At 40.8% G+C, this 14,059-nt stretch overlaps 1 protein-coding gene across 3 annotated transcripts in view; it reads left to right on the top strand.

The window, feature by feature from the left end:
* dennd1b (DENN/MADD domain containing 1B) overlaps positions 1–14,059 on the top strand; it is a 97,943-nt gene that overhangs the window by 69,725 nt on the left and 14,159 nt on the right. For all 3 annotated transcript variants that reach the window (XM_044044702.1, XM_044044701.1, XM_044044700.1), the window contains 3 exons: positions 3,912–4,037; positions 6,838–6,939; positions 12,944–13,034. In XM_044044702.1, coding sequence (XP_043900637.1) covers positions 3,912–4,037; positions 6,838–6,939; positions 12,944–13,034 — 319 coding nt within the window. The remainder of the gene's footprint in view (positions 1–3,911; positions 4,038–6,837; positions 6,940–12,943; positions 13,035–14,059) is intronic.

Here is a 14,059-nt window from a genome sequence, read left to right as displayed (position 1 = left end):
TTAGTGAATTTTTTTGTAGAGAATTCTAAATATATACTTGTGTATAACTTTCCTTTCACTTACAGATTTTTTCAATTAATTGATAGTAAATATATTATTGTCAGCCCAGCTCCTTTTTTTAAAGTTAAAGTTAGTTTTTATTAATCATTGCATTGGGGGTTGGGTACCTTGCTCAGGGGTACCCCAGCCCTTTTTGGCCGGGTGGGGATTTGAGCCGGCGACCCTCCGGTTACAAGTCAAGTTCCCTTTCCCCTTGGCCACAGGCTTTCCCCCTGTTTCTTATTGTTTTTGTATGATTTGACCCAAAGTTAATAGTCAGTAGTGACCAAGCCTCGTATCATTATTTTGTTCATGCACCACATGATGTATTATTATATCGTCAGTTTGAGTTTTATAGTTGTGTAGAAGCCATTGTCAGCTATACTTGCTCTTACAAAGGCAAAGAGACTTGTTTGTGGTTTGTCAGGCTTACCTTTTTTTTCATACTTACTATACAATCAATCATTTTCCAAAAAAGCAATAAACAAATCACAAAGGTATAGCAGTTGATATTTTGATGGTGTCTTATGTGGTAATGTCCCACATTGTCTTCAACCTATAAAAGTCATATTGCAAATCAAATCACAATGCAATATACGATATAACAGTTCAGCCCGACTATAACACTTTATATGGTATAAATTGTACTATATACCTGCCCATTGTGCACATGAGAATGGCATGATGTGTTAGAGTGATGGTACCGACACATGAAAGCAGCATGTGTGCATGCGCATGCACAGACCCAGACACATTCACACAGATGCCTGGTGTCACCTACAGTGGTGTCATCCCTTACAGTCAGGCAGGGATCATCATCGCACCTGCTAATTACCATCTCCAGCTGGAGAGTTAAATGGAGATCTGTTCTAGGTCTGACCTTTGAACCCGTGCTCTTTATGTGACGCACTTCAAACCCTGTTTTGGGCTGACTGTGCTGGGCCTTAATGAGGCCCCATGTCTGCCCTCTGTGGGCTGTGCGCTTTGGATGCCCCGCTTTCATCGTCGACCATCTTCCCTTGATGTAAATTGAAAAGATCACAGCTATGGGGAGAAGACCTGTACTGGAAAGGCCTCTCTGCATAGATTATGAATATCATAACTCAACAGTTTTTTTTTCTCCATCTCCCACTACCACGCACTCCTCTCTCTCTGTCTCTCTCTTCCTGCCAACCCTTCCCTGTACAATGCTATAGTTCTAATTGGACCCAGTGGGGGACTCTCTGCCTTTGATCTCATCACCGCCACTGTGACTTTACACTAAAAAATGTCACTGCCAAATAGGGTTATCACCTGTAGAGCTTGGCCTTCCTCTGATGCCTGCACACATCTCGTTAGCTTCACTCAAACTGTAGAAGTTAATTAGTTTGACGGAGCTATTACCGCAGAGGCATACCTGATGATTGTGGTGTAGGCGCCATATTCAAACGCCAGCAAGGCACACGTTTATAGTTTGAGTCAGAAATGGGAAAGAGGAGTGCGTGTGCTCTGCTCTTCCATTAGCACAATGCTATCCTGCTATTCTGTCTGGCACTGCTGCTTTATATTTTGCTGTACGTGACAAATGAACTAATCACCAACTGTCTATTGTCTGGAGAAGTACGTTTTCCGTCGTGTTTAATTTCACCCGTGAATCCAACTTCAGACTTATCACTTTATCACCCATTTTTTCCTCACACACCAGGAAACAAAACACAAGTCATTGTGTACCCACCTCATTAAAAGCATCTGCCACTGCAGTGCTCTCGCCCGTTCAAAGCCGCTGTACAGAACTGTGTGTGCAGAGTAAACTCCACTATCCCGTCTTGTGTGACAGTCTTTGGGGTATGCCTCCTCCTCTCAGACTGACACTGTGTTCGCTTTGATTCCTGAAAAGACAAGTTAATGATTTGCAAGGATTGAAAAAAAAAAAGTGAAAATGCACATAAACATGAAATATTAATTCCAGAAAGGGCCTTACATCAACATAAAAGCATTTAGCACAATGACTGAATATGGAGATGACACTTGTTAATTTAACCGTGATAAACTTTCTATTTGATGCCTGGGAGCATTTGCAATGGCACCACGGGGACGTTGTGGAGAGTGAGAAAGCCCAGGGGAGAGGAATAGATGCTGTTCATTTTGTCTTTGTCCCAGTTAAAGACTGCCACTCTCTCAGTCACTCCTCCTCTCCCCTCTGTTTATTTCTGCCTGTCCTTTATATGAGCTGTGCTAATGCTTCTCCTCCCTGAAGTTTACCAGACAGGCCAATTGCAGTCACTGACTGTGATATCCTTCCAACGTTGCATCTCTGTTTGAAAGAGACATAACCAGCATTTTATCACACTGAAGAGTAACTGCAGACCATTAATGACGTACTTAAAATCTCCCCACAAACATCCCAAGACCAAAGACAGCATTGAAAATAAATAACTACATTTTCTGTGTTGCTTTTCGGAGTGAACAAGTCAGTCAGGAATAACAGGAATTAATGTATGACACATACACTAATTATAGAACCACCAGCACACACACACACACACACACACACACACAGTACAGTTGCATGGTATTAGGAGGCAAATGAATGGGCTGGTGAAATATGCAGTGTAGAGTTAAATCACATATACAGACCTTTCATCAAAAATGTTAATTTATTTTGTTCCTGGTTGTTTTCATATGAACTCCGTCTGCTCTGGTTGTGGCAGAATAAAGTAGGAAGGCAGAACATCCTCATCTGTAAGAGATTTGGTTAATTTGCGCTGTTGTTGTGCACATGAAAAAATCACCAAATCCTTACAAGACACAGAAACACTGTGGGCACCATTCTTTTCAGTTCTATGTAGATGAAGGCTTCTTTTGTATTTTGTATCGCAATTTTAGCCTTTAGTTTTATCTGTGTTAAGAGTACACAACAAAACAATGTACAGTTAGGAGGAGGAATTACAATGAATGTGTTTTTCTGTAATTGACTTTGAAAGCTGTACAAACCCACAGGTGTTCTTTTTTTTCTTCCCCCTTTTCTTTTTTTTAAAAATCATGATTCAAACCCATGCAACTGCTAACAGCCCACACCAAACTACATTACAATAATATAGACCTCCTATGCAACCCAATCATGCTTTTGTGTGAAGCTGGCACAGCCCACACAGAGAGTGGCAGTCCCTCGCTATCTCTGCCTCCTCCTCACTCTGCCACAACACAGTCACACTACTGCTGAGCAGGTGAGGAGAGCCTCTTGACAACTTCCTTCCCAGACTCCCTAGGGCCCGGTGGACAGGGTGAATCTTTTGTCATCCTGAAACAAGCTCGGGCCTGCTGCTTCTCCACTCTCGCCTGGAGTCCTGGAGACAGAGCCAGGAGAGAGGAAAATAATTAAAGACATTTTATGTCAAGAGTCCCTTTCTAGAGGGAGTCCAAGAGAACCAACAGGGGAGGGGAAAACAAGAGCCCTGGAAAGAAAGAGGAGGGGAGTAAGGAATGGAGGTAGAAGTGAAAATGCAAGAGGGTGATGGGTGGCAAAGCGGGGGTGGCAGCTTGGAGAGAGAGGGTGAACGAGTGAGGATGTGAGTTTCCATTTCCTCTCCACCGTCCCCTCCTTCTTGCCACCCCCCGTCCTCTGCTCAATTAGCAAAGCAGCAGGTGCTCCCAGCAGCACAACAGATAAGCTCAGAGGAAAGGCTGGAGCTTTTCCTTTTCTTTTCTTTCCTTTTTTAAGATGACCTGCAAATGTGATACTTCACACCCAGAATGGGCTAGCTGTTTTCTCCACCAATTTCAGAGGTGATAATTTAACTTTTACCTCTCTACACACACCCCCCATACTCCCCAACCCCAATCCCTCTGTCTCTCTTTTCCTCTCCCACATTCTCTCTTTATGTTTTCACCAGATGTCCTCACTGAAGAGCAAGCTGAAAAAGCAGTCGACAGCGACAGGAAGTGGTGTGGCACGGGCCTTCCTGAGAGCGCAGGCCGCTCTGTTCGGATCCTACCGCGACGCCCTGCGATATAAACCTGTAAGGATCCAGTGTTATTAATTACTACAGTAATCTTAAGTGCTCAGAGCTGTACACCAACATTTACCATCCCTCTAATTATATACTGTAACAACAGTTAAGGTTTGTGTCCACACTGCAGTGCACTTTTATCAGTCATTGATATTTGCTCCTCAGTGTATGTATCATATATTTGTGATCAACTAATTCACTTATCAGCTGCATCTGGTGGGACTGTGGCAGTTTTGACTCAAGGTAAAAGACGTATTTTCAGTCAGAGCACAGAGCAAAGGTGGGCCTGTCTGAGGCAGTAAAATGTCAGAGGAACTGAAAAGAGTCAGGACGTTTCCTTTGAAGATCCCTTTTCGCCACCTTTGGTGTTTTACTCTCCTTTACTAAGCCCTCCTAACATTTCTTTTCTATATCTTTTCTGCTTATCAAGTCTGAGTCAGAACAAAGCAAACTACAGCATGTCCTGTTTGTCGAGTAGCGAGCTCTTTGTTCCTTTGGCTTTGAGATTAATTGGACTTTGTGGACTACTGGAGTCAAGATGCTACATTATTGATGCTGTCTCTCTTTTTTTGCTCTATACAGACAGTATACGAACAAGCTGCCTCCCTTTTGACACAAGCACCAAGACTTGGTGTGTGTGTGTGTGCGAGCGCAACATGCAATAAATTCTCAGTTCACTCACGCTCACGCCGTGTTTTCTTTGAGACGGTAGCAGGATAAAAGCCTTGGAGTTTACATACATGCGCGCACATCAACATGCACAAACTGCGTTGATGAAGATACTGATGATGCTGCCTGTGCTCTGATATTTGTGGAATATCACTTCACGCGTTGCTCTGAGCTGAGGATAAGATCTTCCTAGACTGAGCGCTGCAGTTCACAGGCCCATATGCCTCGACAGAAGGAGGGGTGTGGATGCTTGGTGGGAGTCTTGCTGAGTTGTAAATGAAACAATACTAGAAAACGATAATGAGTTGAAAAGCAATCAGCTGATTAGAACAGCATTTCTTCGGTCATCAATCTCATCTCATCTCATGTCAATGCTCCCCCTGATACTTCTCACCAGCTCGGAGTAGCGCACATATCTGGCAGATGAACCTGAAATAGCATTTCAAATTAGATTTCACCACCATTGATGAAGCTAAGTTGGGAAGTAGGGTGGGCGATTCCCACGCCGGTGTGTGCTCAGTATGTATTGAGGACAGAATTAGCCAAAGTTTTACCCAAGTAGACACATAGCCGTTCATATCATCCAAGCAGCTGTGCAAACTTTGTATGGGGGTGGTCCACGTAGGTTTAAAAAGTAGTGTGGACGATTTTAGGCACATTTTCATGCACATTTGTGCCACTTATTGTGATGATTCAGCATATCTGCAGTTCTATAAGTCTCATACATGTAGTTCAGTGTGTATTGCGCATAAATGATGTCATGATTTGAAGTTTGAACTGTCTGTGTGTAGTGAAGCATGCGACATATATGATTTTTGGATGGTATGAGATTTTGCATTTGTATCTGTCCGATATCTGACCCATTGATTTTGACCAGTATCAGACCGATATGGATTCTCATCCCTACTAACTCGCACCCATGCAATATTCTAAACCCTTACATGTTTCAGTAAACTGTATTAAGACATTTCAAGCACAAGGTGTGAGTATGTCAATACTGCTATAAGTAAGATGGTCGGTTTTCTCATGTTCTTCAATGGGTTGTTGTTGATGTGCACAGTTGGACTCTAATCGAAGGTTGTTTTCATGATCAGTCATTAGTTGAAAATGTGTTTCCAAATATTAAAATCAACTATATTTTTTCTCAAATGAATGATGCTCAGTTTACTTAATGAAAGACTTTCATTTAAGGAGCGGAAATTTTAAGAATGTGTTGGTCTCGGACTGCTTCAATTTTGTCCCCTGCAGTTTGGACAGAGGCTGCTGTAGCCTGATTAAACGAACAACATGGCTACTTTCTACTCGGCATTTGCGTGTGAGTATGCTCGAAAAACTTTTAGTGGAGCAGTGCTCTTGTGATGTAATTTGGGCCACTGGTATCATCCCTTTTAAAATGGGGTTAGTCTCCAGTGTTGTTGCATTGTTTTCATGTGCCACACTGTGCTCATAGCCTGGAACAGACAAAGCACATTGTTTTACAGCTGAAGAATTTAGAGCACAGTTGAAATATGTGAGAATTATGTTAATTAGGAGAAAACATGAATTGGAAATGACCGTGGGGCTGTGTGTGTTTGGCCCGCAGTGCTTCTGTTGTCATCCTGCGTGTCTGTAGCTCACAGGCCAAGAGACATGATGTAAGAAATAGTAATAATGTGATCATGTGTTAGTGTGCAGTCCTGGGGAGTTTACTGGGACACCATCTTCTGGTCCGCGGGAGAAATTGTGTGTTTCTTCTTGGGGAACTAGTTCATAAGTGACTGTTTTCTGTTCTCCTTCTTCTTCTTCCATATTCCTTTCATTTTCCTTCCTGTCTCTGTTTTACTCATCTTCTCTTTCAGGCTCAGTTAGGCTCACTAATGAAGAAATCAGTTGAAATTCTTTGTAGGAGGAGCGTTTTTAAAATGCCTGATGAAAACAGACATGATTTAAGCGTCTTGGTGCTACTGTATGAATTACATTATACGCCACACTGTTTCGTGTGGACCCCCTGCCTTTCAAGACGGCAAACGTATCTGCCTTCCTTCCTGTGTAAACATAGAGGAAAAACAGATTGATACAAAGAACTGTGAGTCACAATGAATTAGAAATAATGATGTATTTAAATTTTCCCCCCCATGATGTCTCCCTGGACTCTTCTCAGGGGGAACCAATCACATTCTGTGAAGAGAGCTTTGTCAACCATCGCTCAAGCACCATGAGAAGCTTCCTGTCCATGGCTGTCAACCTGCAGCTCTTTAAACAGGTATAAATACCCCCCTCCTCTTGGTGTTTGTCTATGTTTGTGCATGTATTAATATTTCTTACTGCCTTGGGAACTTTTCTGGCATAAACACTGACCTTGTCAGGGCCAGAGGTCTTCACGGAGAAGAAAACCTGGTTGTTGAGGGGTTAAGATTTGAACTGCGGTGAGGTTAGGGTTAGAGATAAACTGGTTATGGTCAAGCTTAGGAGCAACACTTTGTTTAGGCTGCCCAAATGAATCGAAGTCAGTGCAGTGTCCTGAGAATAACAGCTGCACAGACCTGTGTGTGTTTGTGTAGCCAGCATTAACTTCTTGCCGTAACCTATAAAATCAATCTGATGAAAAGTGGAAAAATCCAGGGTATATATTTGACTATGTGTCCAAAACAGGTCTATCACTCATTTACTCATCATAATTATATACTATAAGCATATGCTGTCACTATGCGGGTACAGTATGTTGGCATTGGTGCACTGCTCTGTCATATCGGCTTCAGACGAGCACAAAGAGAGAAAGGTGAATGATAGAAAAACAGTGCTTATATGACAGGCTACTCTGTCCTCTCCCATCAATGTCACTTTATTTTCAAGCTGTTTATTTATTTTTAAGGGTAAAAGCCTTCATTTTTATCGGTAAAAATGTCTCTCAGCACTATGGTGCTCAGCAAACTGTCAACAGGGTAAAGTTAGCATTTAGTATCTTGACAGCACAGTTGTTGAGAGTGAGGGAAAATGGAGAGGAGAGAGAGGCCTGGGATTAGACGTGGTTATTGACCCCCCAACTGTTTACTGTGGTTATCTCTCAGCGCTCATTTTAATGTCTCTCTGTTTGTACAATTGGCTCTAATGTACAAACAACACCATAGGTCAGGCCTTTTAGAAATGTTTTTACTTCACAAAACCATGACATGGTTGTTTTCTGTCTTCTGTATGTGCACGTCTGTCCAAACAAGTTCTCACATATTTGTGTGTGTGTGTGTGTGTGTGTGTGTGCGTGCGTGCGCGCTTTCATACGTGTTAACATGTCACGTTCATTTGTAAATAAATTTTGGTTGCTGAGCCTTTGTTTTTCTGATTGCAGGTACTGTTGCAGTTCATTTTTTGGTTTGGGGCTAAAATTAATGACATGAATCATTGTTCTCACAACTGTTGGGGGTTGTTTAGACATTATTTATGTTGCTCACATAAATCCATTTACAGCACACAGTGACAGTATGAGGACTTGTCTTCCTTATGAGGACCAGTGTGAAATCCCTATAGCATGAATCATTAAATTATTAGGTGAAGTTAGGGTAAGGTTAGATTTTATACGTGCAGCTATGAGTATGAATGCGTGCGTGTGCGTGTGTGTGTGTGGACCAGTAGTCCTCATGAAGACTAAATAAATCCTGGTCGTAACAAGACAGAACCTCATGTCTGAGGAGCTGGTTAGATTTAGAGTTAAGATTTTGGTTAAGGTTAGGCATTAACTGGCTATTATTAAGTATAGGGATGACACTTTGTTTATGCTGTCCGAATGAATGGATGTCAATGCAGTGTCCTAAGAACAATAGCTGTGCACAGTGTGTGTGTGTGTGTGTGTGTGTGTGTGTGTGTGTGTGTGTGTGTGTGTGTGTGTGTGTGTGTGTGTGTGTGTGTGTGTGTGTGTGTGTGTGTGTGTGTGTGTGTGTGTGTGTGTGTGTGAGAGTGTGTGTGAGAGAGAGAGAGAGACAAAGATGAAGAGAGCAGGTATCCTTTATTTATGTGTGGTTACATGAGTTTCCCTTAAAATCACTCATGTATACTTAATATGTTTTTCCTCCAAAACCCTTCAGCAATACTAAACTTAGCAGAGGCAGAGCTGAGTGTGAGAGACACCTCTGGCTCCGGAGAAAATTTCCTGTCACCCCTTGAATTTTTCTTTGTGCTCTCTGACCTGTGATAGTAGTGTGATTTACCCCTGAGAGTTACAGCACAACGGCCCTCAATCAGCCTTTTGTTTTTCTGGACACTCTGCCCCATCTATAATTTTCCCAGGCAGAGCTGATAGCGAGCATCAGTTCAAAGTGTCCTCCCCGGTTGGCTCCTGCCTCAGCGGTAGCATTGGGAAACAGGCCCTTATCGTCTTCTCCTCCTCTCCAGCACGGGGGATGGGGTGAGCTTATCTCCTCCATTCCTCTTTTGACTTAAGTGAGGGAGGCCAGCGGTCCGCCCGAGCTCTGCTCTGACCATGACCCATCCTCATTCACAAACAATACTCAACTTGCCCTGCCACACTCACACGCAGACATACATTTTTATATACACAAGTACATCCTTAGGGACTGAAGGTTTTGTCTTGTTATTGATTGTTTTTATACCCTTTGTCTTACTTTGCACCCATAATGCAATATAATCCCTTCAATGTCAGTAGATTGCACATTGTTAAAAGAAATAATTGTCATTTGGCAGCATTAAAAAAAAAAGGTAAATCCACAAATTTATTGCAAAATAATATTATAAACAGGGGTGAGCTTTCTTTTTCTTTCTTTCTTTTTTTAAAGTAACTAAGACATTCAGCTATTTTATTAGCTTGTTTGTGTTTATTCTAGTTTCCTGCTGAAGTGAACAATCATATTACCCAATGGGATTGTTAACAGAGGGGAACCTGAATGTGTCATGCTCTAAAAAAAAAAAAAATCCGGTTGTGTTTCTCAATTAGTACTGAGACAAACAATGTATCTTATCCATTGTATGTAGTGTACACACACACATATATGTAGTGTATTAAGTTTTACAAAGCACAAGATTGTTTATACTGTTGGGCTAAATGTCAGAAATAGCAGATCCCATCCAAACCAAAATCAAACTTGTATACCATGAAGTGCTGTACATCTCACACACATGCGGAAGGAAGCACACACACACACGTCTAATTCGGAGGTGTTACCTGGGTTTAAGGTGTTACCACCACAGGAGGAAGTTTTTATATAGTTTAGTATAGTCTAGGTTTGTTTGTTTTTCTTCCTTCTCCCTATAAAGCAACACGTAATGCATCATGATCAGCCAAATAAAAGACAGAGAGACTATTGTGCTGTCACATGACACCCCATAATTGCTTTTTATTCCCTAATTAAAAGTTATTATAATAATAACAAAACATTACTGTAAGTTGAACTGGATCACATCTGCTAATTTACTAAAATGTAATTATGTTTCCAGCAAAACATAGAATATAGAACATTGAATTAAGCAGATGAGTAGGAGTTATTTATTACTTGTGACCGAAAGCAAAAGCTAGATTGATTTTCTCTTGAGTTTGAAAGAAATAATAGAGCATACCTGAAATGAATACATTTCATACATACATGGAACGTCACATTTCCCTCACATACATGTTTCTGGTGGACCAGCCCGTCACTGTGTAAGACAAAACAAGTGGGAGAGATCATCCGCAAGAATGTTGAGGAAGGCCTGTCTTTAACTTTCTTCCTGTCAACCATCCTCAGCTCCTATAGCACACATACACTGCATACTGTGCTGAGTTATCATTGACTGAGTCAATGAACTCTGTTCCTTATACTGAGCCATGCAGTGTTTTATCTAGAGTGCAGGCAGTTGGAAAATGTCCTGCCAGGAGCCTGCATAGACAATCAATTATTACCCATTGTTGTCTGTGTAAATTGCCCATTTTTTCAGAAACAAATAGTAATAATTTGATGGAAAAAATACTAATAATCTGATCTTGTTGTGGCCCTCAGTGTATATAAGAATACATATATATCTTGTTCCAACAGTAAGGGAAGTGGATGGTGAGTAACACCAGAAATAACGCATTCAAATGTGGTGTTGCGCCAAAATCTGCATCTGCATTTTAAAGAGGTCTTTTGTTTAGGATTAACTCTATTTGTTTTTGCAAAAATGTGGATGTTCGTGCTCTGCTAACTTGCAAAGAGTCAGTCGAACTGTATACCCAAACCCAGCCTTCAAAACTTCCTGACTTGTGCTTCATCCCTCTGTATATAGGATACATTTTCACAAATATTTCATAAAGGTTCCCCCCTATAGTGTATATCTTCACATTAACCCCTGTCACATCTATACCCCAACCTCTGGCTGCAAAGTTCCAGAGTTTAAATAAAGCTTGAATACTGTAAGCAGGGTGTGAATGTGTAATTATGCCAGTAGCCTGATGGGATAACTCTCCCATTCTGCTGTTTGCAACTACAGCAGCAGGAAACAAGGTGTCATGTCGACAATTCAGATGAACTGCATGCTCTATTTTTACACAAGTAGTTTGGTTTGAGCTTCTTTGGTAAGATAAAATATAATTAAAGCAAAACATCATTTTTTTTGTACACATCACAACGAAGCTTGTGTGGACGGAGACGCAACAGAATTCCCTTCTGTTTCTTTCAGACTTTTTCATTTTCTGTTTTTGTGTGTTACCCCTCAAAGGACAGAAAAGACGCCCTTGTTTTCGACATGCGTTTGTGTTCATGCAAGCGTGCATGTGTTGGTTTAAGTTTACGCGCGTGTCTGTCTGTGTGTGTGTGGTGATCACAGTCTGCCATTGTTGAGTACTGTCTAATTAAAGCCCACGGTGAAACAGGTAATGTGGCTGTGGCGTGCGGAGGGAGACGAGGTGGGGGTTGGTGTGGCGAGGTGATGATTTGGGTTGATTATCTCCACTAATTGGGCCAGACGAGCAGCAGAGCAGTACTCGGATCCTGTACTCACCTCTCATTAAAATGATCTAATGATGAGTTTTTTTCCGGCTCTTCTGACCAGAGGAGCGCGTGGCTGTGTCGGTCACTAGTTAGCAGGTTGTCCCTGCGGACATGCACCCCTACAACAGTCTCCACTGTCGTTACACATGGGACACACTTGCAGGCGGTGAGAGTAGGATTGCTAGTGTTAAAATATAATCTAACAATATGCCTCTTTTTTTATTTATTTATTTATTTATTTATTTGTTTATTTATTCTTAAGAATACAAAAGAGTGCATGAAAGGTAGGAGGTAGTCATTTGTAATTAATGCACTCTTCAGTCAGAATAAATGTCACCGTTAATGACACTACTGCTGTTTTTTTGTTGCTTTTCCCTCCCACCTGTAAACAAGAAAAGCCCCATTAGTATAGGCAAAAAAAAGATTTAGGCAAAAGACACTCGCACATAGACATGAGCTCACAGAAAGTTTATTTTTTTGGTGAAACCTTTACTTTGCAGATAAAATAAAATACTGTTGATGCTTTTTTTCTTAACACCACAAACTTTACGAAATCAGTCTGAGAATAACAGTGGTGTTATCTCAGTAATATAACACATTGTAAAGGTCACTACATGAGTGTGGTTGGATTTAGATAATAAAAAACAGAGTGATCTACAGTCACATAATTGTTTTGATGAAATCCAAACATTTATTTCCTTATCAGAAGCATACAGTGTACATATATATATATGTATATATATACATATATATGTATATGTATATATATATATATATATATATATATATATATATATACATATATTTTTATACTTATGTAAGTTCTTCGTGGCATTTGGTGAAAAGGCTTTGCATGTTTGTATGATTGACATCATTTCGTTTTCCCCTGCATTTATTTGGTCATGGCCTGAAAACTGATGTTTGTCATGTTTGACGTTATTCTACTGTGTGTTGGTGCAATGTTTGCTCAGACTCGTGCATTTGATTCTGTGGTCATGAAATCTGTCTTGACCGTTGGGTCCATATTTATGAGATGGAGTTTTATGCACTCCATGTTACACAGGGAGGAAATGAAACTTCCTCATGTCTCAGACAGTGTGCAGCATGTAGTCTGCCGCCCTAATCCCTCATCTGCTCCACATTACCAAATCCCTATTACCTGCAACCCCACCTAATCTTGAGATGTAGTTTCCGTCAGGTAGGATTAATAACACCCCACAGTGGCTGGAGTGTTTGAATCAGTGTGTATGTGTTTGTTTAAGTGTATCCACCCCCACCCCACTCCTTTAATAAGCACATTGTAATTTATGGTTGTAGTTCATCGACGGACGGCTGGCCAAATTGAACGCAGGCCGCGGCTTCACCGACATGTTTGAAGAGGAAATCACCGAGGGGGGCTTCTGTGGAAGTGAGTAGTGCTGGGCCCGACCATCAATTAGTCACATTATAGTCATTTGCCATATTTCACGTAATAGGCAGAAGGTATTGCACTACAGTAAGATATAAAAACTGTGAACAAAATAGGGAGCAACGTTTAAAGCCATGGAGATTAAAAGAAAAGCCCTCTGCTCCCCCAGATCATATCTAAATCTCAAAATTGTAAATCAAGTTAATGTACAGAAAGGCAAGTCGAATCGAATGATGAACTTATTTAGGAGCTTACAAAGTTTTATTGTTGTGTTCTTTTGCTAATTTTCTTACAAACATGCCTCAGACCACATAAGATGCTTTAAATAAAAATGCACTAATGAACTTGAATTCCCTTCAAAGAGTAAAAAAAGTTGTGCATATATATTTTTATACTGAAATCCCCCAATTGTTGTTATGCTATGTCATTCATAGCAACCCTGACTGATAAAAAGGTGACATGAACATCTTACTGAGGGTGGTAAAAGATTGACAGGACCAATAATATTTTGGCAGGAATGAGCTTTATTAAATGTGAAGACTGTGCATGAGATGAAGGCAGTCTGAGTGCAAAACAAATCCCACAGGAGTGCTCAGACAAATTAGACTGTTTTGATCGTAACACTTCAGGTTTGAGTCGTATTTACTGAACAAGAACAAAGAAATGTCATCCAGATGTTGTAGCAAAATACCCATTGTATTATTAGGCTCGTCTATTCTGATCATAACCCAAACCCACGATGTCATCTGTAATTATGTTCTGCAACCATATGAGAAAACAGTCGTCCATTCTGCCCTCACAGGTCTGTTAGCTTGAAATTCGAGGTTAAATTCGAGATCTCTTTTTTTTGTTTGTTTTAGTTTGTAATTATGATTGGTGAAAGGGCAAAAGGTGCAAAGAAGAAAACCAGTTTTTACTTTTTAAGTTTAGCGGAAAGAGTTTTAATTGCGCTAAATGCCAAGGACACATAGAGCTGAGTTTTATTTACAGTTCCCATTATTCTCATCACATAACCTGACACAGTC

This window comes from Solea senegalensis, linkage group LG14 (assembly GCF_019176455.1).
Source record: "Solea senegalensis isolate Sse05_10M linkage group LG14, IFAPA_SoseM_1, whole genome shotgun sequence".
NCBI lineage: Eukaryota > Metazoa > Chordata > Actinopteri > Pleuronectiformes > Soleidae > Solea > Solea senegalensis.
This window is presented reverse-complemented; position numbering and strand designations above follow the sequence as displayed.